The 25,163-nt window shown below is 42.2% G+C and overlaps 1 protein-coding gene across 1 annotated transcript; it reads right to left on the reverse strand.

Moving 5' to 3' along the window:
- Positions 1 to 5,206: 5,206 nt before the first annotated feature.
- chrna11 (cholinergic receptor, nicotinic, alpha 11) lies at positions 5,207 to 21,150 on the reverse strand (the record flags this gene model as incomplete). Its single annotated transcript, XM_083899724.1, has 10 exons — positions 21,007 to 21,150; positions 18,107 to 18,246; positions 17,967 to 18,011; positions 17,756 to 17,865; positions 17,233 to 17,312; positions 14,484 to 14,651; positions 14,197 to 14,391; positions 11,128 to 11,214; positions 8,766 to 8,875; positions 5,207 to 5,944 (listed from the first exon to the last, which is right to left on the reverse strand). Exons 1-10 carry the CDS (start codon positions 21,056 to 21,058, stop codon positions 5,207 to 5,209), a joined length of 1,725 nt encoding a protein of 574 aa, XP_083755850.1. The 5' UTR covers positions 21,059 to 21,150.
- Positions 21,151 to 25,163: the final 4,013 nt, after the last annotated feature.

Consider the following 25,163-nt stretch of genomic DNA (forward strand, 5'->3'; position numbering starts at 1 on the left):
TTTCTTTTTAAGAATTTTTCAGCCTAATGATGGCTTTCTTCACTGACAGTGACATCTCCCTGGATCTCATAGTTAGCAGCAACAGATTCCAAATGTCACTCCTGGAATCAACTCCAGAGCTTTTACCTGCTTCATTGAAGATGACATAACTAGGGAATAGCCCACACCTGGCCATGAAATAACTTTTCAGTCACTGTCCCATTACTTTTGGTCCCCTAATAAGTGGAAGCTACATATAGAAAGTGTTGTAATTCCTACACTGTTCACCTGATTTGGATGTAAATACCATCAAATTAAAGCTGAAAGTGTGCAGTTAAAGCACATATTGTTCATTTCAAATCCATTGTAGTGGTGTATAGAGCCAAAATAAAGAGAATTGTGTCAATGTCCCAATATTTATGGACCTGACTGTATATAATGTAATATATAAGATGATAATGATTTATTATTACTTGTGATGCATCGTTGTATAATAATCCATCCTGCAAATAAGGTAAAATGTGTTCCTCTCAAACCTGCTACAACATTTAAATGCCACTCTGTAATCTGTAATCTAAGTTTATTTTTTATAAATTGAGCTTTTTATGGGGGGTTTTGATCTAAAGCTGCTCATTGCATGACATGTAGGGAGGACGGGGACCTCTTGTCATCTGAGCACTGGACTGATTATAGCTGTCGGCTGGAATTAATGTCCCCGGACTCAAATTAGTTTCTCAACATGTGGTCACACCTGAGAGAAAAATGACCTTGTGTTGAGACTTCAGTGAAAACCGTGTGTGTGTGTGTGTGTTTCTCTCAGTTGTACACACTCATACAGTCGTTTCCAAACACACAAAACAAGCAAAGAGCTTTTAATGTGCCTGTTCTTGATTGCTTGAGAAAACTAAATAAACACTTTTCACTGTCGCTCAAAGATTCCTACATACTATCCTACAGTAGTCTGACAGGTTTTCTGTTTAATAGTTTTTGTATTCTGTTAAAGGCACTGTGAGACATCTATAGGGTTATATATGACACATGTTTAGCTTATGTTAAAGAGAAACAAATGCTTACATCGTGCACCTTTTTGAGTTCATGCACTTGCACATGCAAAGATAATATCTCTTGGTTTGAAAATGCGGCCCAACTGAATCTGTAATTGTGAATCGTCCTGCTCGAGATGATCCCTGTTTGTTTGTCAACATCATTTAATGAACACATTGAGTTGCACAGTGTTGCAACATTCTCCAGAGAGAGAGAGAGAGAGAGACGAGCGGCTGAGTTATTAAAACGTTGCATAATCAGCAGTTGTGTTTCATGATATTCAAATTAAATGTATTCAATATTCGGCAGCCAGTTGGAACAGTTGGTCTTTCTGCATGGAGTTTGCACATGTGTGTGTGTGTGTGTGGGGTTTTCTCTGACTTCTCTGGTTTCCAAGTCCAAAAAGATGCAGATTTGAGGATTAGGCTAACTGTATGGTGGATGGTTGTTTGTCTCTATGTGACCCTGTGATGTGACCTGTCCAGTACTTACTCTGCCTTTTGCCCTACGTCAGCCCATCTTCTCCTAATGTTCTAAACATCTTGGACACAGATGTCCGTTTGTATAAAGTCAGGACAATAGCAGGATTCTGCCTGAACAGGCTGAATTATGACTCCACCCTCACTGAATCTTATCGTTTAGATTGATTAGCGACATTGAAGCACATAACAGCTCCACTGACGAGCCTTTTGAATTCCCTCTGCCTCCTCCATGGGTCTTTTGGCACTGTTTAATGACACAAGAATGAAGGAACAGACGAGTCGCCGTTCGTGATTCACGGCGCAAGTGGCATTCATAAAACTCAATCAATCTCCTTTGCTGTTATATTGAGTAAAATTCCTTATTAAATCCATTTATGACTTTATGCCGAGCAATTGTTGAAGGGAAAGTTATCACTGCAGCTGTATGTAGATTAGCTCGCACTGCTGAATGCATTTCATTTTAATATTCCCCTCCAGTCAAGGGGAAAAAAAAAAAAAAATTCTGAAAAATAAATCCTTACTCAGTTCTATAGAGACTAACCATTCATCCTTGACTCATTGGATAAGAGGCCTGTGTTCCTCGGAGCCGATACCTCGTGTCCACTTAACCTTGTGACCGCGGCGGCCTGGGCCGGTTAAACGGTGCTGTGTAAAGTGAGCCAATGTGGCTCGGCAGGATTAATCAAGCCTAACAACGCATCTGTGGGAAGGTCTCACAGGGAGGAGTGAGCATCAATCACCGTCCGGAGCATCTCTGTCCCCTTCTCTTTCTCCCTTTCCCCCATTCACCCTCTCTCTCTCTCTCCCTCCCTCCCTGCTTCTCGTCAGCTGTATCGACCAGTGCTCTGGGCCCTTGGTAATTAAAAGGCATTGATCGGCCTCAACCGCAAGATGTTGGGATTTGATCATGCAGCACAGCACACTGGGAACCCAGCGAGAGAGAGCAGGTGTCCACGTGCACACACACACACGCACGCACGTACGCACACACACACACACACACATCTAAATGTATTTAACATCATTCATTCATTCATATGTTTTCATTATTGTGTCGGCCTGTAGTTTCCCCTCTGCTTCATTTGTATGCTTCTCAATGACTGAATCCTTTTTAGCTTACATATCAACAACCCATTTACTTGGTCATGGAGCTGTGTGTGTGAGTGTGTGTGTGTGTGTGGGGGGGGGGGCACTAACGTGCCTCCAGTGAGGTTCTGTATAATAACCCATCTGGTCAAATTAAAGAGGCTTTATTATTGAATGAGAATAGAACGGGGAGAGAAAAACAACAACCACTGATTGATTCTGGACATACGCAAACCCTGAAGCTATCTACGCACACACACATGCACACACACACTACAGTTTTTACACACGTCCTTTTATTCCATGTGAGTGAACACGATAAATCTAAGCGCTGCTAGATTGCTAGCTCTGCACATTTCTCTACCTCGGACAGACACAGAGTTAGCCCATCAAACGGGACGTCGTGCCGGGTTTGAATAAGGACCGGCTCACTGCTATAAATACACTCCTGACGCGTTACTCTGTCTGGCACACACAGACTGAGTGACACAGTGAAGGCCACACACCATCACAGGACCCCCCCCCCCCCCACACACACACACTTTATGCACAAATGGCAGCGTGAAAATATTTCTCTAATTCTGTTTATTTCTCTGGTGGATATTCTCTTGTGATGTGATATATGGCAGTGGCCTTTCATTTGATGTCTGTGACTGAGTTATGCTTGTCTGAGCGCCCATCTCCCCTGCCTTTGTCCCTCATAAATCCGATGAATTACCCAGTATGCCCCCTCTTTCCCCCATTAACCCTCCCCTCTTCTTCCTCCCATCCCCCTTCTCTTCTTCCTGAACGAGTGATCAATTAAGGCCCTGTCCAGCTCTCACTGTGCATCAGCACTTTCTCTCCTCCTCCTGTGCCTTCGCTCTGTCATTTTTCTCCTCTTTCTTGGATGTCGTGCCAGCCTCCGTCAACAGAGAGAGAGATGGGGCGCAGGAGCAGACCACAAGGTGGTAGGAAAAAAAAAAAGAAGGGAGTATCCTTTATTTTCAAGATGAGAAATGTTCTGTACAGTGGGAGGAGAGAAGAACATCGTTCAGCAAACAACCCGTGACAGGAAGTTTACGTTGCACCTGCTGGGAGCCTTGATTCAAAGGTTCACAGTGGCAGAATGAATTGTACACAGTTTAGCCACCACAGACAAGTCTGTGAGTCAGGAGTGTAGTAAACATAGTCCAGCTGTAGCTCCTTGTAAACACAAATGTTCACGGAAACATTACAGATTAGGCTGTTTACGTGAATTAACCCACAGATTAAAACAGTCCTGTGTAAACTCATCATCATCTTCATTTGTTCCTGTTTCAGGAATAAGAATAAAATGTAATTACAGCCCATTTTTTAAGAACTATCCCTTTTTTTCATATACTAATGGCCATGGACGCACAGTGTGGCGATGTATTGAAGCTGTAAAAGAACGTAATCTGTTATCTCTCTCCACATTCATCTTAGATCATCACTCATTTGTGCCTCTCGTCGTCTTTTTAAACACCTGAACCTGAGCTTTCAAACCTTTCATATAAAACACAAAGATCTGTTGATCTGCTAAGATCGAGTCAGCCACACAATAAGTGTAATTATCGGTTCAAGCCTCCACTCTGGTGCAGCCACAACGAGTGAATTCAGTTTCTCAGTCACAATGAGCACTGCAAACTGTGGCTGAGGAGCTTTTTATCTCCACTTGATTGTTGGCAGATTGGCAGTCGTCTCGTCGGAGATAAGGCCTTGGCAATTCAAAGCAGCTGCGAAGGGAGAGGAGACATCAAAAGCATTTTAGTCTTAAGGATTATCCGTGGTCTTTCAATTTGACGGTCATTAGATGGATGTGATTGAATAATAGATGAGATCCTCTTGCGTTCGTCTCCGCTGCAGCGTTTTTTGATCTTGATCTTTGGTCCACTTTTGTACATCCGTGCTGCTTACTGTGCCCAACTCTGCCAACGACACGAGGGATGAAGTCTCATTCCTTCATGGACCACTCTTTGTTGTCTGTCCTTGTAAATGTCTCTTTTTCTCTCTCTCTCTCTCTCTCTCTCCCCCCGACACGCTCTCCCCCTCGCATCATTTTAAACGATGCAGTCCTCTCTCATCATGTGGGAGTGAAAGGTTGGCTTCCCTCATTGAGAAAATGAAACAGCCAAATGACTGTCTTATTTATCTGCCCCTGCCTGCTCCTTCTCTTGCAATCCTAGCCTTGCTTTAAGAGCTGCCTTACGTGAGATTGCACTGCTGATATCTTCTCTCTCTCCTTTCCCCTCTCCGACTAATCTTTCCCCTAATTTTTAGGGGACAGTCTTTGAATTCACCATAATCCATTTCACCTTGACAAGAATATGATAAAGCAACCTGCTCACCCAGAACTCATTTTAACATCGCTCTGTATCCCCCTTCCTCATCTGTTTTCCTCTTATATTCCTCTCACCAAACAGAATGCATTGCAAAAAAAAAACCCTCCTGTTTTTGTTTTTCCATTTCCCGGTTCCTCGCTATCACAAATCACAAAGCCCACAGTTTGCTGGAAATCGTGTTTCCAAGCCCACTTCATCCATCATCTTATCTTTAATACCACTCATCCACTTCTGCTCACTTCTCCTCTTCTTTTTTCCTTTTCCTCTTTGCCATCAAACAAAGTCCTTTGAAACGGCGTCCGCAAAATTAGGGGCAGACATGAGGATGGAAATGGTGCAGATGATGTTGAAAACGCTGAATGCTACCAGACAAAGACGATCGATTACAGCTCCTGCAAACTTCCACTGGTCGGCCACGCGCTCGGCCTCATCCTGCTCTCGGAAGCGGTCTGCCATGTAACGCACCTCTTCCAGAATTGCCTGTAGCTGCATGTCTCCTATCCCTGCAGTTGAACACCCTCCCAGTCCTCCTGGACCACCTCCAAAGCCCCCGCCACTGGAGACAGTGCTGGGGCAACCTACAGTGTCCATATTAGGGGTAGGAGGTGGTGGAGAGCTGCAGAACTGAGACGGCAGGTGTGGAGGAGGACTTCCTGTACCCCGAGAAGGCCCCATTGAGATGGTATTCCTCTGGATAGGCTCTGAGAGCACTGAAGGCTCCTCCATGCTCTGGAAGCCCATGTAGAGAAGGTTCCCATTGTTGTTAGTGCTGGACTGCACCTGGAGGTGAGGGTGTCCTGCGTGAAGGGGCCCTGCCTGAAGAGGAGCCAGGTTCTGTGGGTGAAGCGGATGAAGGGTGGGGTCTATAGGGTTGGTGATGCTGCCGCTCTGGGAGCCGGAGGAGCAACGCCGCAGGTGGGGTGCACACGGGGGCCGCGCCGGGTCGTTGTTCTCTCCTGGACGCTTCATACGCAGGAACCACGCGATCCACTGCAGCAAAACAAGCTGCACCTGGAGAGGTGTGAAGAAAAGAAATGCTGTAACACACTGAAAAAACCTTGGTTTATTGAACTAAACGTGAAAATAATTAAGATAAGTGAATGGCTTCCTTTGATGGAGAAAGATGTTGATGTTTTCTTTGGAAATGCAGCCGCACTTCTTTAAGCAGTAGAGATTCTCCACAGTGACACTCAGTGAAAGAGCCTGTGGCAAAGAAGATCCTTTTGTTTCAACTGGATTCATTCAGACTGAGTTCTTACAGACGGCTTTAAAAACTCAACATCAGGCTGAAAAGGATTGATTGATTCTCTTCAAGGGTCTTCTCTTCTTACTTTGCTCTCCTGCTTTTGTCTCCTCTCCTTCTCCCTCTCATTACTCGTTTCCTCTTCCCTCCTATTGTACCTGGATTTGCTTTTTCCTTTGCCCTCTACTCTGTCCTTTCCTCCATCCCTCTATTTGTCTCCTTTCTTCTCCCATCTTTGTTTCCTCTTCCCTCCTTGTGTGTCCTTTTTCCACCCCCTCTCCACTCTACCTCTCCTTTTCACCTCTCCTTCTCCTTCCTTGAGCACAAACTCACTTGGACACAAACTGTATGTCCCCTGAAACAGCATATTGTCCCTACAGCATCCAGATGGATGTCTGGCATCTGTTGAGAAGATAATGTCCAGATGACTGCTTAATTAACTAACTGTCCACGTTGTTGATGCTGTTGATGCTGTTTTTCTGTGGGCTTTAATTATGACCTGTGCTGTTTCAATGCGCTCATCTGAACCACATCAGTTTGCTTGTTAATTGGCCCTTGGACCGTTTGAATGAGCCATTCATCATCAGAACGTCCATATAATGTGTCAATACACAGTAACGCACAACCAAGCTGTTGTTAATCACTTGTCATTTTTTTTCTTTTTAACATACATCTTAAAATATAGTCAATAATTCTATCTTATGTTGTTATTAAAAGTCGAGTGGGTAAGAATTAGTGACGTCTAATGTGGAGGCTGCAGATTGTAAAAGGACTCCTTTGTTGAACCCTCCTTTTCCCACGTTTGTCAAGAAACTATGTTAGCCTCTTTCACACCTTTATGTCTTAGGTTTTCAATACAAAATGGGAAAAAATGCACTCTCAGTACTCTGTTTGTCTGTACAGTACGACAGAGTGTTAGGGCCACACACAAAGACGACTTCAATGACCACATGTCGAGATTATACTTGAAATTTTGAGGATAAATTTGGAATGTCATGAGATTTAAAATTGACATGTCGTCTTAAATCTCGACATTTCATCGTAGAGAGCGACTGCTCCACAGAAGCTCAGTCAGTCTCAGACGTGGTTGGAATGTGAAAGTGACCATGAAGAAACTCTTTTCTTGACTAGAAGCAGCAAAATATCAAATCACATAAAGTCTCTCTCTTTAGCGACTGTCCTGATTCAGTGTCGGCTTCTGTGGAGCGGTCGTTCTCTCTGGTGGACATGTCGAGATTTTAATCTCAAGGTGATATTCCAGCTTTATTCTGGGAATTTCAAGTTTAATCTCAACATGTCGACTCAAATCTCAACATGATATTGCAACTTAAAGGTGCATTATGTAATAAATATAAAGCAACTGGTCATAAAATCCTCCTAATATGTCACAGAGACTCAGGAATAATGTTCATATAACAAACTGAACTCACCAACAACAACAGTACAGACAAAATATTTGCATTAAAAAATATATTTTGCAGATCATGTTTATGTTTTGAAATCATGTTTTGGCATGTGGCGCCACCTACCGCCGTCTACCAATCACTGCAGTCAGTAGAGTCTCAGCTGCCGAGCAACCACGGGTTGCCAGTTACGTCAGAAAACGAAACCTAAAAGACCTCTGTATTTTGAATTTGAATGTAGTAACAGTTTTTGGCCACATTCTTACATATGGCACCTTTAATTCTCAACATGATATTCCAACTTAATCCTCAATTTGATAATCCAACTTAAATCTCGACATGTCAACTCAAATCTCAACATATTCCAACTTAAATCTCAACATGGTGATCTAATTTAAATCTCAACATGTTGATTTAAATCTCAACATGATATTCCAACTTAAATCTCAACATGATATTCCAACTTTATTCTCAAAAGTTGGCGAAAAATATTTTTTCTTCACGCATGGCCCTAAAACTCTGTCGTATTTCGGGTTGCGATAGAAACCAGTCAGCACAAAATAGCATTTTCCACAAAGCATGACCTTTGTATAAAGTAGATGTAAAAGGCAACAAAGAGTAAATAAGCAGTTATACACTCATACATACATATGATTGGTAGTAAATTAAAATATCTACCAATCTACTCGACTGTAGAAAGTCAGTGACTCTTTTACTGCAGTTCTTTATTTCAGGCCTTTTTTCAACCCATTAAAACTAAACTTTTGGGGGGGAAACAAAACTCTTGATGGAGTTATAGCATTAAACACAAGGCAAGAAAAGGAAGAAACTGGAGCTAAATTGAATCCACCCACATATCCAGGGTGCTTTGAAACACACTCCGTGTAGCTGGAGTCTGTAGCGAGGCATTTGATGAACACATTCCGGCAGACTGATGTTGCTGGATGAGTCACAGCTCAGGAAGTCAGTGAATAAAAAAGAGAAAAGACACAGGCAGAGGGGCAGAGCAGCACTAACAGATGACTGGAATGTTATTGGAAATAGAGCCGAGGATGGAGAGCTAATGCCACGGAGAGATCAACTGCAGGAATGTATCATATGTGGAACGGGGAGACGAGCCAATCACGAGACTGATGTGGCCGCATGGCAGGATGTGTGTGACTGATCATGAGGAATATCAGCTCACCCATTTCGGCATGTTTCCTCCATTTGGGTCGTGGTGATGATACTGCAGAACCACCACTGTAGCAATAACTGACATCCCAACAATGATCATTATACTGGCAAAGTACTGACCTGGTGAAAAGGAGAGAACAGACACTGTGACTTCCTACATGCTTATTGACACCCACGCAGACTCTTTCAAAGGTGGTTGATATCGTCCTTCACTTGTGTGCCAAGCGTGTCAGATAATTCACAAGAGTCTGAAGAGTTTGTTTGATTCCTCTCAGTCCGTTTCATCCAACACATACTTTAAATATCTGCCGATCCTGAGTCCAGCACCGCTGTCTGCTAGTTGTCACATTGTTTTTGCAAATTCATCAAACAAACCCTGACTGCGCTGGAGCATACTTATTCTTAATAAAGGAAAATATGCTGAATATGTTTTTAATGAGCAGGATTTGTGTCTTTGGGCAGATGTGGCCTTGCATCAGTCTCTGGCTATCATCTTAGCTCACTTAATATATAATCTCCACTAATGTGCCCACAATCAACTCAGCCAATTAAAGCGGAAAAAGAACAGATTGAGTTAATAAATTTAGTTGTTTGGATTTGGGAGGATGTTTTTAGCTTATTTATCTTATTTATCCATCCAACTTCTACCGCTTTATCCAGCACATGAGGTTTCGCGGGGGTGCGCCGGTGCCAATCCCAGCTGATGGGTACACCCTAGACATTCATTCATAATTTCATTCAGCTCAACCACAACTACTATTTTGTAATTGAAGCATATGAAGTGATATTTAGAGAATACGATCACTGTTGTTACTCTGCGGCTCTGTCACTTGTATCACAGTGTTTTTGTTTAGAACGTCACTCGGTCCATAACCACTGGACTGAACATCTGTGTTCTCCAGAGATCGTGGTTACATTTAGACACATACTTTTCATGATGGATGACAGGCCTTTTTTTTTTTTCCCACATAGAGACCTTCAGTAAATTCTCATTTAGATTGGAGATTAGGGATAATGATATTACGTTTTTAATGATGCTACTACTGCTTATCGGATTTTGGGTTATTTTGGAGATAGAGTAAATGTTGCTTTCAGCATGTCTGTGAAGATTCTCATTCATCCAGGTCTTAATTCTCCAAAGGTCATAAAATTGTTTGTAGAGTTCATGAAGATATTTAACCATCATCATTCTGTTGATTTGATAGTTGGTGGGAAAACCCTGTGAAGATCCACAATAAATCTACCAGTTCACTTCAGTTGGTACTTATGGATGTCACATGTCATGTGACACCAAACAAATGCCTGATTGGATTACAGACCTAATCAAACGAGACACACTCATATTAAGTATAGTTAAAGATACTGTAATAACGGGAATGTTCCATGTTAACACTTTCTAGTCAGGCAATGAGAAGGACACTAGCCAGGCTTTGTTTTGGGGTCCTGATGTTCCAAGCAAGTAGACTTGTTTGTCACGCCAACTGGAAAACCAACACTCAAGCAAGAGTCTATGCAGAATGGGGTACCCACATTTAATGTCTGAATTTGACTCTATTGTATATAAACCTTTTGCTGGATCTAAAAGGGCTTCTTCTATTCAAACGAGTGAATTGGTGGCCGCTAAGTGAAATCCCTGTTGTTTGGACTGAGTTCCTGTGAAATCGCCTCCACCAGAGGATAATCACTGGCAACTGCTCGGTATGAAAAACTCTCGCTCGCTCACTCTCTCATCTTCTACCACTTTATTCTTCACATGAGGGTCATGGAAGTCGCTGGTGCCAATCCCACCTGACAAAGGGTGATAGGCGGGGTATACCCTGGATTGATCGCCAGTTCATCACATAGGACACATAGAGACAAACAACCATTCACTCTCACACCTATGGTCAATTTAGAGTGTCCAATTTACCTAATTCCCAAATCTGAAGAACATGCAGGAAACCAATGCACGTGGGTAGTGTAAGAAAATCTATGATTAAGCGGTAGAAGATGAATAAATGGATCATTCTAATATGTTAAATATAGATTATAATGCGGAACACTCTTATTAGCATTTAGCTCAAGGCGTCAGTTCATTAATGCACAACTTGATCGAGTCAAGACGCCCTTTTCCCCCCAATTAGACCCAGTTGGAAGTTTGTTTCTCCTGCTGTCACAAACACGAGAGACTGCATATTGATCTCCACTGTCAGATGGAGACTTCATGCTGAGTTCTTAATGAGTGAAACGTCTTTAGTCCACAGAGACGATCGTTATACGTCTGTGTTGCGTGTGTATCGGTCTGTTTTAATTGGGTCTCAGTAACACAGTTGAGCGATCAAGTCCTCTGGATTATGTGACTCACTCGTGAAAAAGGCTTTTTCATTACATACCTATGAGAGGGACGGAGTCGGATGTGGCCGGCATGATCTCTGCCACCAGCAACATGAAAACAGTCAGAGACAGCAACACGGTGATACCTGCATAGAAAGAGGTATAGTAGGTAGGTAACATAGATTAGAGTAAGGATGAAGATGGATTTGTAGATAGATAATAGTTGGGTAGGTAGGTAGGTACACTCTTAGAAATAAGGGTTCCAAAATGGTCCTTCTACAAGGGCTGAGGTTCTACCCAGGAACCATTTGCTTATGAAAAACCCTTTCCCGAAGAAAGGGAACTAATGGTTCCAGTAAGAACCAGTTTGATCCAGAGAACCCTTTAAAACCCCTTTCCTGAATAAAGGGTTTTAAAAAGGTTCTTGCTGTAATCTTCCAAAAGTGTTCCAGGTCCAAGCCGAAGAACCGTATATGGTTCTACTTTGCACTTTTATTTCCAAGAGTGTAGGTAGGTAGGTAGGTAGGTAGGTAGGTAGGTAGGTAGGTAGGTAGGTAGGTAGGTAGGTAGGTAGGTAGGTAGGTAGGTAGGTAGGTAGGTAGGTAGGTAGGTAACATCGTGGTAAGGATGGACGATGGATGAGTAGATAGATAATAGTTTGGTAGGTAGGTAGGTCGATGGATGAATAGATAGGTAATAGGTTACTAGGCAGGTTTTGGTAGGTAGACATTTTGTTAAGAATACAGTGCTGTGATATACTCTTCTTCCTAGAGTGACATTCCTTTCTGATGAGAATCTAAATCAGTTGTTTTGTAATTTTGATAAATGATCACACTCAGCTCTGGAGGTCAGGTTTCGATTTATGAAAATGACCAGCTAATGTTCGCACAGTAATTTATTTTTTGACACCCTGTACAGATAAAAGCTCTTCCATCGCTGCAAATAACCTTTAAAATCTGAAAACACACACACACACACACACAAACACTGAAGCCCATCTCTGTCTTCATTAATCCACCTCTAAATGATCTGTCTCACTTCACCAACAGACAGAATTTAAGGAGTGCTTTGCTGGCAAAACTGTCCCCATTCACAATAACTCAATTAAACTCTTAGGCCAAGAGATAAAATATGAATGACCTTTAAAGATGTTAAGAAGATTAAAAAGGCCACATGGATGCACTTTCTTCACAGAAAACAACTTCCCCTTAAAAGCCTGCTCCTTTCACCTTAAAGTCACAGTCCCCTGAATCTCAGTGTGTCTTCTATCAGGCAGAGTGACAGAGTATTTCCCTGGAAGGCGATGTGTAAGCTCTCTCTGCCTCTAATCAATTCACTGGCCTTAATTACATCAATAGGTTAACTGGCTGTGTGTGAAAGGGTTGGCATTTTTTTTTAAGTGGAGAAATGCTGTGTAATGCATTTGTATTGACGTTAAGGATAATTTGATAATGCATCCACTGCCTCTTTCTCAGACATGAGTCAGTTCATATTAGCAAAAGAGGATCGTTTTTATTTGGGAAATGAGCAGACTGGTGCAAAGTTAATGTCAATTCAGAAAAAAAAAACTCATTCGCTTCATTAACAGTTCATTTACTGGACATTTTCTTAATGAATGAAGTCATTTTAGTCGACAAATTGTCAGAAAACAAAATGGCCTCTGTTCTCCATTCTTCACCTTTCCGTTACCGTCTCACATCCGTCCATCTCTGTTCCTCTTCTTCCTCCTAAAACGTCTAAATCTTTCTGTTTTATCCTGTAATCCCTCGTTCCTTAAGAGCTCCACACCTTCCCTCCCTCACCGCTTCTTTCATGCCTCCACAGAGTCATCAGTGCCACTGCTGCCTTTGTTCTAGAAAGCCTTGTGTACATAAATGTATGGATAGGATAAACACTAAATACACACTGTAAATGATGATGGCACCAGTTGCTGCTGACCATCTAGGGCTTAACACACCACATAGTCGGCAATAAAGAGGTTGTTTTTTTCTGTGAGCAAAAACAGACTTCTTTCTTTTTTTTTTTGCAGCTTGTCATATTCTAAGTTCTGGCCAGCACCCAGTGTTTATTCAAACTGGAGATGCGTGCATGTGCACACGCTCTGTGTCCATGAAAGCTGCAACAAACTGTTTTGCTTTTGAGGCTTTTTTTTCAAAAAAAACTTATACTAACCAAAAATGTTCACTTTTGGTAAAAAAAAATTAAATAAGCATTTTAAGCAAGAGCCTTGTTTTACAGAGGTGCTGTCATGTTTGTGCAGGAATAAATGTACATTTTACACTCTGAAACAGTGGCTACGTCCACATAAAGTCAATGTATAACCCAACAAGAAACAGCAGAGAGAATTGAGTGTTTACATCCTTTCTGAGAGAGATGTGTTCCTAATTATTTCACACTGAATCTATAACCCTTAGTGCTGTGCCGTGTGAGCACCCTTTAAATGTAAATTGCCGTTGGAATAATACACAACTCCTTATATGGACATCCTGGGGTGTGTGGAGGTCACGTATACAGTAATGTTTTTTTTTCCATCTTCTTAAGTGTTGTTGAGTCTAAGATTCATTTTATATACATTTTAGTAGTGATTTAAAGTAGCAACAATTGTGCAGAAGTCACAAATTAGTTAATTGATTATCTTTTCTTTTTGTTCATAAAACTACAAATTTCACAAATTCATTCCCAATTTTACACATTTTGAGTTCTTTCTGCTCAGGTGTTTTTACATAGTTGATGGTTGTTTTTTCATCAGATTTCCAAGGTTGTGCTTAGTAATGGAGAAAAAAATCAAAGCCCAAATGCTCTGTGTTCTCAAGGTTAAAACTAAATATGGCATTTCAGGAAAATAGTACTTTTATGCACGATCTCAAAGTAAGAAAAGTTAAGAGGTGTTAATAAAGTGTTCAAATAATAATCCTTTCTTAATACCACTGCTCTTTTCCCCCAATGACAGCTGATAAAAGGGAGTTTTTTCTCTCTCCAAAGATGCCAAGTGCTTGCTCATTGTGTGAATTGTTGGATTTCTCTGCTCTCGATAATGCTGAAAATGTACAGTGCCTTGAGATGATGTATGTTGTGATTCAGCACTTTACAAATAAAACTGAATTGATAGCTTTGCTTGATCCACTCACCCAGTGAGATCTTCTCCCCGGAGTCAGCTGGCAGCACAAAGATGAGCAGAGTCATCGAAGAAAGCAGCACACATGGGATGAGCAGGTTCAGGGCGTAGTAGAGTGTCCGGCGTCGTATTGTTATAACAAACGTCACGTCCGGGTAAGGCTCTTTACAGCAGTCGTAGAAGGCCTCGTTTCTGGTGCCGGGGACACCTGGACATAAACGGGGACAGACAGACGGTGTCTCTTTAGCTCAGTGACCTGCTGTTCTCCTCGAGTATATAAATCCACTTCACTCTACTAACCGATGAGGTCCCACTCTCCATTGGGCATGAAGCTTGAAATGTCCGCATCGATCATTTGAAGGTTCAGCAGCCAACCGTCGTACGTCCAAGAGCCAAACTTCATCTCGCATTTCTGGATGTCGAAAGGGAACCAGCGAACATCCACGCTGCACGTGCTCATAAAGATTCCTTGAGAGAGGGATGAAACACGAAAGCACTGAAGGCAGAGCTCATCGCTCAGTTGTCGAAATGACAATATTGACTCCCCTGCAGTTTTCTCTCTAGAGGCGGCGGCGGCGGCGAGGGAAAGATGTGTTGGAAAATCACTTGTGTTGAGCAAGAAGCCTGTTCTGAATATCAATGTTTCTGTATCATCTGAAAGATCTGTTCATTCACTTCATAATCAGACCGACCCACTTCTCAGCTACCTCACATGTTGGAGACAGTGAGGGGGAAAATGCAGGAGTTTTTTATCAACGTTGTGCAGGAGAATTTATTGTAAAATCTAATTTAGAGACTGGAAGAGTGAAAGCAAAAAAATTAGATTAGAAACTCCTCCCATCAAAGTAATACCTTTAAAAAAAATTAAAATTGGCAACAGCGTTGTCACTGATGGGTTCGAGGTTTTCTCTCTCGTGCCTCCGTGCTCGGCCTGCACACACAGCTGTTAGCTAAGCCTCTTAGACGGAAACATCGACCGACAGTGACACTAACAAACGAGGTTGTGCATTGTGCCCTAATCAGATTATTACTTTTATTATGCACGCACAGATGTATATGTAGTAAAATCATCACTTGCAGGCCAGTGTGCAAGCATCACAAGGATCCTCGCTGCTGCTGGCTGCTGCTGCTGCTGTTGGCAAACCCCCCGGCTCTTAAAGTAATTACAGAAATAAGTGAATCAAGCTTGTTTAGACGTTCAGAGGCATGCACACGAGCACGTTTCCAGTGAATCCTTACACTACATATCTCCAACGCGTTCATTATGCGGCTGCCAAACATGCAAATCAGCCCCCAGACTGGAATGGAAGCAGCGATTGCAGATGAAGGAGGAGGTTGGCAGGATGAAAGAATGAATGCGGGGTTTAAAAACAATGGTTCATCACAATATGACACCAAATGAAGTAGCAGCTCGAGAATCATGAGCTCCGGAGACAGTGACCTCTAAATTGTATTTGAAGCAACTCCCTCAAACGAGACACCCAGGGTTTTCTCTTTCATAGTACAAACCGTTTTACAAATCCCAAAACAACATTTTAACAAATGTACTTTCTGTAAGAATTGCGTCTTTTTCCCTTTTTGTGTCTTTCGTTCATTTGTTTCGGGATTTGTAAAAGTGTTTCACATTCTTAAGTCATAATGATTTGCACTTCCAGGCCACCGTACTTTCACATTTAGCTCTGAAAAGAGAAATTGCGAGGCCTTCAGGCAAAGGAACATTTCACCTGACATAGATGTGAGTTAACCCTTAAACACCTGAGCCTCAAAATGTCTGTCTGGACTTTTTTTTTTTGCTTATTTTTAACCATAAATGGGCCAGAAAATGTCCTGTAACTTAGTGCTTTTGCCTTTTTTTACAGAATAATTTTCAATATCTGGCAGTTATTTACAATTTATTGTATGTTAAAATAGTGTTTTAAAAATGTAGAACTGTAGTTTTGAAATTAACATTTGAAATTTTAACAGTATAAAACATATTTAAAATAACATTTGTTTGTTGTCTCAATCCAAAAACAGGTGTTTTTCCCAACTCTCTCCTCTCTGATGACAAAGACATGATTCTCCAGCTTCCTGCAACAGCGTGAGTGAAATTACCGTAATAACCACACATCGGCTGTGACTTGCACCTTCTCAGCTTTCAGAAACAGCCGGAATTCTTCGGATAGCACAATTTGCCGCATAATTACAGTAATAAAAAGTGTTTTGTGTCAAACGTGTCGCGATACACTCGGTGTTGAAGGGTTAAAACTTTTTTAAAAACCATTAAATCCAAACCTAAGAGCAGAACCGAATCTCTGCAGCGGCGGCGGCGAGTTATGACAGTATGGAGTCGACACCAGAGAGACTTCACCTTTAAATTGTCCTAATTTGTGTGAAACAGCGTCTGCCACCCACAGACTCGATGCCTTTTAGTTACTAAGAATTCCTCTTCCTCTTCTTTGGGCTGCTCTCTTTTAGGGGTCACCATTTGTCCACATATTTTACACAACCCTGCCATTAATCCGGCCTTGGGACTGGCACTAAGAGAACACTGGACGTGGTCCTTCTAATGAGCCCAAAAAGACCACAGAAAATGTCAACCAAGTCACAAAAAAGCACTTTTGCTGCATATTATTTCCCCCCTTTCCAATTGACTCCCCTGCCGTCACTCTCCCTGTTTCGTGGTAAAATTTCCCCTCTTGTACCAAAACCAGGGCGCAAGCTTTTCCTATTCATCCACTAATTGGCTTTCATCCACAAATACAGCTTTAGGGAGCTGTATTTACATTCAGCAGCAGCCTATTAATAAACATGGATGACTGAACAGGATTTCTGAGCCATATCCACATTTAATGTCAGCCTGTTGTCGAGAGACGAAAGAAAGACTGAGCTGTGTCTTACAATGCTGGGAATCTGTAACCAATAGATAAACAGTGAGGGTATTTAAACCAGTAAAATGTTAATAAGTGCATAAACCCGGCGAGGCAGAGGCTGATGATGCTCCAGCGCAGATACACGATGTGATGAAAACTGATGACAGCATGAATCAGAATAATGAGAGGAAACTCACCTGGAGGCAGATATTTGGCATAACCACTGGAGTTCACCAGAACGTTGGTCTTAAAGGTGGAGTCAAAGTCATCATCTGCACTGAGGAAGGACAAGGAGAGGGAGTGACACTGTTTGTTGGAACGTGACGTGAGTGTGTGTGTGTCCAGTTATTACTAATGTTGTGGGGACCTAAATCTGTTTACACAGTCACATTATGGGGACTTGTCTTCCTTGTGGGGACAAAAAGCAAGTCCCCATAATGTAGATAAACTTAGATAAGGTTAGATTGAGGGTAAGGTTAGGATTAAGCCAGCAGTAATTAAGGTTCAGGTTAGAGTAAGAAATGAATGTGCGTCAATGGAAACCTCACGTGTGTGTGTGTGTGTGTGTGTGTGTGTGTGTGTGTGTGTGTGTGTGTGTGTGTGTGTGTGTGTGTGTGTGTGTGTGTGTGTGTGTGTGTGTGTGTGTGTGTGTGTGTGTGTGTGTGTGTGTGTGTGTGTGTGTGAGATGTGAGTGTTTTTAGTCACTTGCACACGTTTTACCTGTTGTAGAGCAGGATGTCCGGCGTCCACACCTGATCTGTGGTGAAGCGGAGGTTTTTGACCCCGGGGTGTTCGCTCTCGTTCCACTGGAGGTAATGGTCGAACCAATTCTACGAAGCACAAAAACACATGATAACTGTTTGTATCTGACACCTGCAGCCATAACAGCAGCAAATCCATCATTTTCTTTAAGTCTCTCAGGAGTTCTTACCATCTGCAGCCATATATTTGTGGTCAACACTTGGTTCTTCTCGTCCTAGAAGACATGAGATCATTTCAGCACATTTCTTTGTTCAGGCTAATCTCTATAACAATTATGGCTATATATATAAAACATATATTCTCTCTTACCACGTCCATGATCTGTATCAAACTGAGGGAGAAGTAAACGGTCAGAGAGTGGGAGTCGTTTCCCACCGGCCGCTCCATCCGGTTGTAGTCTTTCAGGAGGTTCTTCAGCAAAGTCCTCTGGTGAGGACCCTGCACCGACACTTGAGATTAAGACAGACACATTAGAGTATTAAATAAAATCTGACAAAGTCTTAAGCTGAGAAAGTGAGGCACACGTCACAACAAAGCTTATGCACATCTGTAAAGACCTCAATGAAACCTACATAGAAACCAAAACAGGAGGACAGTCAGGGAGGGAATGGTATTATATATACTGTATTTAAAAAAAATATATATTGCAGATCAAATCAGAATATCAGAGAATGCATCCCTCAGGAGCTCAACGTCCTTATCTATAAATACAAAACAGAGTCTGAGGAAAAGAGGAACACTTCTTAACTCTGCACTGATCCTTTCATGATGAAATCAGCAGAAATAATAAAACACTTTTATCATTTATCACACTTATGTAGAGTTGTATGGTTCTGGCCCACCAGGGAGTCCAATCTGGCCACTAGGATGAATTTGTTAAAATTAAAATACTATATTTTTCAGATCCAGATATCTATGACTAAATGTGTAAATGGTAAACTATTTTTCTCAAGACAATTGAGGTTTTTCAGGATTAAGATTTGTAAAAAAGATTCTATTCGTATGGCACCAAATCAAAACATAAACTAGGACTGCACAAGGATTGCCGTGGCCACAACGTTTAGAGTCCGGCAAACCTTTCAACAACATTCCGTCTTCGATGTTTTATGTCGGTACGACAAACGTGCTCGGACAAGTTCGCTCATTTTTGTAGGGTGCAAATGTGCCAACATTCTTCCAAAAATCCCAAATTTTGTCTTGGTCTATAATATCTTCCCACCAAGTCTTGGGAAATTTGGTGAAACTCAATTTTGCCTATGTTTTCACCTTAGGGGGCGCTACGGAGCCCTTGAGCGATGCACGGCTTCGGGACCTATGCCAATATCGTATATTCACCAGACCTGACCTCCATGCCAAGTTTCAGGAGTTTTTATGCACGTAAACCCCCTCAGAAAGCCACGGATATATTAATAATCTGAAGGATAACAAATGGTTATCCCACTCGTGGCTCGAGCCCTAATTAGTCTCCGTAGATAGTAAGACGGAAATCTTTACAATATTATAGGGAGAAGAGAAAACCCACACAGTGAATAAACACTCTAGCCATCAGTGGAGAGAAATGGAGAAATCTCAAAATAAGATACTTCATTAAATGTAAAACAATGTTGAATTCTTGTTGTTTATAGGTTTTTATGCTATAGTTTTACTGGTTCGGCCCACATGAGATCAAACTGTGCCGTTTGTGGCCCCTGAACTAAAGTGACTTTGACGCCACAGGATCTATTTAATAACGGGGATAAACATTATCAGAGCCTAACTGGCTATAATGACAGTCCAATTAACATCGGTTAGGTAACACACAAAGATGTTGACACAGTCCCCAGACAAATAATGAACTGAAGTGTCAACTGTGCTGTGAATCACAACAAACACAAGGCTGTAAACGACGCAGTGAAGCTACTCTTTTTTCTTTTTTTACAGCCTCACAGCAAGTTTTATTCAAACTCATAAAACAATATAATAACTGTAATTCTGTTTTCTATTTCTATCTGAAGCGATAAAGAACGCGCCGATAAAGCGCTCCTCTCGTGATTCACGGGGGAAAAGAATTAGCTCGATAAGCCTCGCTTGTCCTCACCTGAATATATGAATTTATTACAACGCAGATGTGTTTACAGAGACGATTCCTCATGCATTTTACATGGAAACAGACAAAGAACGTTGCAGTGCAAACAGCAGAGTTTCAGTTGATACCACTGGAGACGAACAGATAACAGTCGACTTAAGATTTGAGCCGAGACTCTGGGGTCCATCTTATCCTGAAGAGTATTTCCAAAACTTTATTCATGCATATTGTACCGGTCAATATATGCAAAACATGAAGTATTGTGTGTGCAACAGTAATAAAAGATCAAGTGTGTTTGGTCACGTTTTTGGTGTCAAAAGCAGGTGCTCGTTAGTATTGTTTAAGCACTTCTTAGTTTCCTGTTTTGGAGCTTTTTAAGTGAACGTTAAACACGTGTGAGGTGTTTTCAGTAGAAAATGTTAAAGTGATAAAAACACATCTCTTTTCTTCTTTAAGAGTCAGCCTGCAGAAATATGTATCTAAAAAAAAATGTAGCCCCCTGTGCTCTCTTATCTTTTGTCCACACTACTTTCACCGCACTAGATCCTCTCTTTTATTTTTGAAAGCAGCACAAACAAACAAACAAACAAACAAACTATCAGGTAAATCTGCTTCTGCCTGGAGGCAAAGTTCAGAGACTCTCTCCTGAGCTTTGTCATCCTCCGCCTGCTTTTACATTCAGCACATCAGGGCCTCGTCTCTAGTTTGGGCTGCAGAGACACGACGGGGAGACAATTTAAATGTACTCAATTGATCTCTGACCTGTTCTGTTTTTGTTTTTTTTGCAGGGTTTACAGACTTAAAGCCAAGTGGGAAACCATCTCATGCAAAGACATCCAACTCTCAGGTCAACACAAGCATCTGTGTCCCAGAAAAATGAAGCACACTTGTGACAAATCTGTACAGCAAACAGGTGAGTCACATTCTCACTTTTCTTTCTGTCTGGAGTCGATTCTGCTCCTACTTTACCGTCTTATTCCACCGTCTGCTTCACACATCAAACGTCAAGATGACAGACAGACACTCCTCAATTCATTCCTTCCAACATTTCTGAGATTTCAAAGTGCAGCGGTGACGGCGGCGGCGGAAGCTGCTGCTGCTGCAATCTGATTCCTGAGAGAGTGAAAGAGAGAGGCAGGCTCACCGTGGATCAAAGCAGAGAATCCAGAGAGGAGCAAAGCCACCGAGAGCCACATCCTGGTGCTGAGGAGCAGAGGGGAAGACAAGCCAGAGGAGGGAGAAACGCTCAGGCTGCTGGAGGAAGAGGAGGAGGAGGAGGAGGAGGAGGAGGAAGGGTTGGGAGGAGAGGAGAGGGAGGACACACTCAGGAAACTGCTGGAAATCCCTCGGTCTGCATCCAGTTGGCATCACAGGGAAGAAGTGAGAGCGTGTGCTGGAACAGAGGCAGCGCTAGAGGAGGAGGAGGAGAAGGAGGAGATGCTCTCTCTCTCTCTCTCTCTCTCTCTCCCTCTCTCTCCCTCTCTGCCTCCCTGCTTCCACGTCTCTGTGGGAGGTGCGACTAAAAATGGAGCACACAAAAGGGAAAGATGTCAGTGATGAGGGTGAAGGGGTTGAAGACTGAGCAGGAGGCAGGAAACGTGGAGGTTTTAATTGCCCTGCTTTCTTCTCTTTCTTTTTTTTCACCTTATTTACACAGAAGAGAAGGTGATGCACACAGTTTTTAAAGGAGCTTCGCTCTGAGGGAGGATTGATTGATAAGGCTGTGGATAAAGTGTGGAAATGATGGCAAGAATCCATCTCTAACCATTAAACACTTTAGTGTTTAATCTGTAAATGTGGACTTAATCTGCAAGTTAAGGCTCCTTTAATAAATTAAAATGATTCACCTCTATATGGACGTAATCTCAGAAATTGAGAGCTGAATTACTTTTAGACATGACTCACATTTCTCACTTATCCTTGTATTCCATTCCTTTTTCTTAACTGTGTGTGTGTGTGTGCGCATGTGTGTGCGTGTGTGCGTGCGTGTGCGTGCGAGTGTGCGAGAGAGTGTGTGTGTGCGAGTGTGTGTCTATTAGAGTTTGTGTGCATGTGTGCGTCTGTGAGAGTTTGTGTGTGTTTGTGAGTGTGTGTGTCTGTGAGAGTGTGTGTGTGTCTGACTGTGTGTGTGAGAGTGTGTGTGTCTGACTGTGTGTGTGAGAGTGTGTGTGTGAGAGTGCGTTTGTCTGTGAGTGTGTGTGTGTCTGTCAGTGTGTGTGTGTGTGTGAGAGAGTGTGTGTTATGGCTGGCTGAGCACGACATGTGTCAAAAATATATGGCTGCTGGTTACTCATATGATAACATACCACTGTGGTTGTGGTCACGGACTGTTGGACTGGAACCTGTATGTGCCTGCACACACACACACACACACACACACACACACACACACACACACACACACACACACACACACACACACACACACACACACACACTACAAGCCTTGAATCAGCAGGGCAGATGGACCCCCGTTTAATTGAGAAAGTGCTGGACTCTGCAGGAGGGCAACGAGAACATGCACAGATAAACTCTTCTTCTCATCTGTCCTCCTGAAATGCTGATGCAAGGACAGAGGCAGCAAGAGACAGAGAGACTGAGGAAGAGGACGAGGAGGAGGAGGAAGAAAGAGTTGGACTGTATAATAGATTACCCTATTACTTCTACTGCACTTTGGAATCACCCCCTTCTCAGAGGCGGCCTGTCACACATCCACGGTGCTCGGGAGCCAAACATTCATGCTCGGCTGCACACAGGGGATGGGAAGTGGCCCTCAGAGGAGAGAAGAAGGATGGCTGGGAAGAGGACACACTATGGAGCGAGGACACACTATAAGAGCCAGTAATGCATCATCACAGGTGAAGCGTCTCGTTGCTGCTGCTGCTGCTGCTGCATCCCTGCATTAATGCATTAATGCCACTTATATATGCAAAAAGAAAAAAATGACTTTACACATAAAAAGCTCCTTGTGTTGTTATGCATCACACAGCCAGTGCCAGAGGCAGAATTCATTACACTTCATAAAAAGGCAGATTAGAACCACTGAGGTGTGGGTGACATCTGGTGGTGTGTTTTTTTAACTACATATGCTGCTTTTAAGAGCTCAGCATCACAAGCTTTTTTTTTTTTTTTTTAATTTTAGAGGTGGATTGAGGTGATGTGTTAATTAAAAAGGGAGAAACGAGGGCTCAATGAAACGAGCCAGTGCCATGAAGGAGATTAATCGGAAAACAATGCAGGCAAATTAATGAAAACACGGAGAAGTTTTCATTTAATTTAAGTTGCATCATTGATGATGATAAGTGGACAATCATTGGCTGCTAACAGTGCTAACACCTTGTTCTGTGCACATTTGCTGCGTTGTTTTAATACTTTTCTGGAGTCTAATGACACAGCAGCAGCAGTGAGGGCCATCGCTCTGTCATCCCTGTCTGTGCTAAATGCTGAACACCGCCCCTGACAATGCAGCCATGGGGTCTGCTGTGCTGTGTGTTTTTAATTACTCTGCTGATTAGATTGGGCCCTCTCCTGCGCTGACGTGTCCCCTCCGCCTAATTGGCCGTTATCGACAGACCCAGCACATACATCCACTCTGCCTGTGACGTCTGATTTGTCAGAGTGGCCCTCTTTTTTTTTTTTTTTTTTTTAAGTCTTGAATTGAATTTAGCACATGGAGTTCTCCACTGGTGGACAAATATATGCTGCTCAGTGTCCTCCAATAAAAGTTTACGGTGTGAATTGTTAAAGGTGTGCACCAGCAATTTAGCATCGGCACCTTCTTATTTTATTTTTATTTACTCTGGTTGGACTTTTAGATATTATGTTAAATGTCTTTAGATCATGTATATTACTACTGAAATTAAAATAAACTACAGTTTGTTTACAAAACAACTAAGCGAAAATGTGCGTCTGTGAATTAATTTCATACATTATCCTTTTGGGTTCATATGAAGTGTGAACTTTGAAAGGTTTTATTTTCATTCATAAGCACTGTTTTTGTTGTTTTTGTTTAAGGCTATACGAGCTAAACATAACATTTCTCATGGAGTTAATTGGGGTTGAGTTTATTCATCTAAATCAGGGGTGTCAAACGTAAAGTTCACGAGCCAGAACCGGCCCACCAGTGGGTCCAATCCGGCCCCCAGGATGAATTTTCAATTAAGATTCCAATCTAATGGTATTGTGAAATATTATATTGTTCAGTTACCAATACCTGTAAATGGTTAACTTAGACATGACATTGCTGAAATTGCACTTGTTTTTTCTTCATTTAATGTAAAATTAAGGGAAACGTTTTGAGTGCTTGTTGTTAATAGGTTATTATGCTATTATTTGACTGGTATACAGCCCACTTGAGATCAAATTGAGTTGTATGTGGCCGCTGAGCCTGAGTCAACACTAAATAAAAACTAAAACTAATGAAAAATCCATAGCTAAGAAAGGAACTGAACATATCTGCCCTTTAACCCTAACTATGACCTTAAAGTTTCCACCATTGGTATCATACCAGAAACTTTATCTTTTGACCAACACTTTCCTCCGGATTTGACTAAAGGAATTAATTCCCTGACCAGAGGATTAACTGATCCTAATTTAAGATTCAGGAAGCAGCTGTGCCATTTAGCAGTAACCGCAATTAGTGGACTGCAAATATTTAATCTTGCTCTCTGAGCGGCTATAGGATGATTTGCTATGGAGGAGACTAATTGAAGATGTACCTGGCCGGCAGCCACGCAGGCCAGAAGAATTGACATACTTAGCTACCAGCTAAAACAGCCTGGATTTACAAGCACTTGGCCGCAAGCATGAATTAATTTCAAGTCTTCCTGATGCACATATATCCTTTCAGCATCTTCTCGTTACAGGGACAGCATAACAAGAACATTTGCAGTCTTTGTTTGTGCGTGTGTGTGTGTGTGGGGGGGGGGGGGGGGTGTGGTTGTGTGTTTAGCAGCTCCACAAGGCTTTGGTTTTGTCAGACACGCTCCGATGCGTAGACAGTTGAGAGCTTCCTCTGCTGCAGAATATCAAAACAAAACAACTCCAGACAACAGCATCTGGCTCAGTCTCAGAGTTGATTAAGCATCATTAATGTATTCTACATCTGGAGGGTTGGAAGCACACGGTGTGATCTGACTGCTGCCACGTTTTTTACTCTCCCACCTGTGCACAGTCACCATCACTATCACCGTCACCATCACTCTTTTCTCTATTTGTCTTTAAATACACGCTGTCTTCAGATTAAATGCTGCCCTTCTTTATCCTGCCACTGTGTGGACGCTCTCCACCCACTCTCTGCTC

Source organism: Microchirus variegatus, assembly GCF_963457635.1.
Source record: "Microchirus variegatus genome assembly, chromosome: 13".
NCBI classification, from domain to species: Eukaryota; Metazoa; Chordata; class Actinopteri; order Pleuronectiformes; family Soleidae; genus Microchirus; species Microchirus variegatus.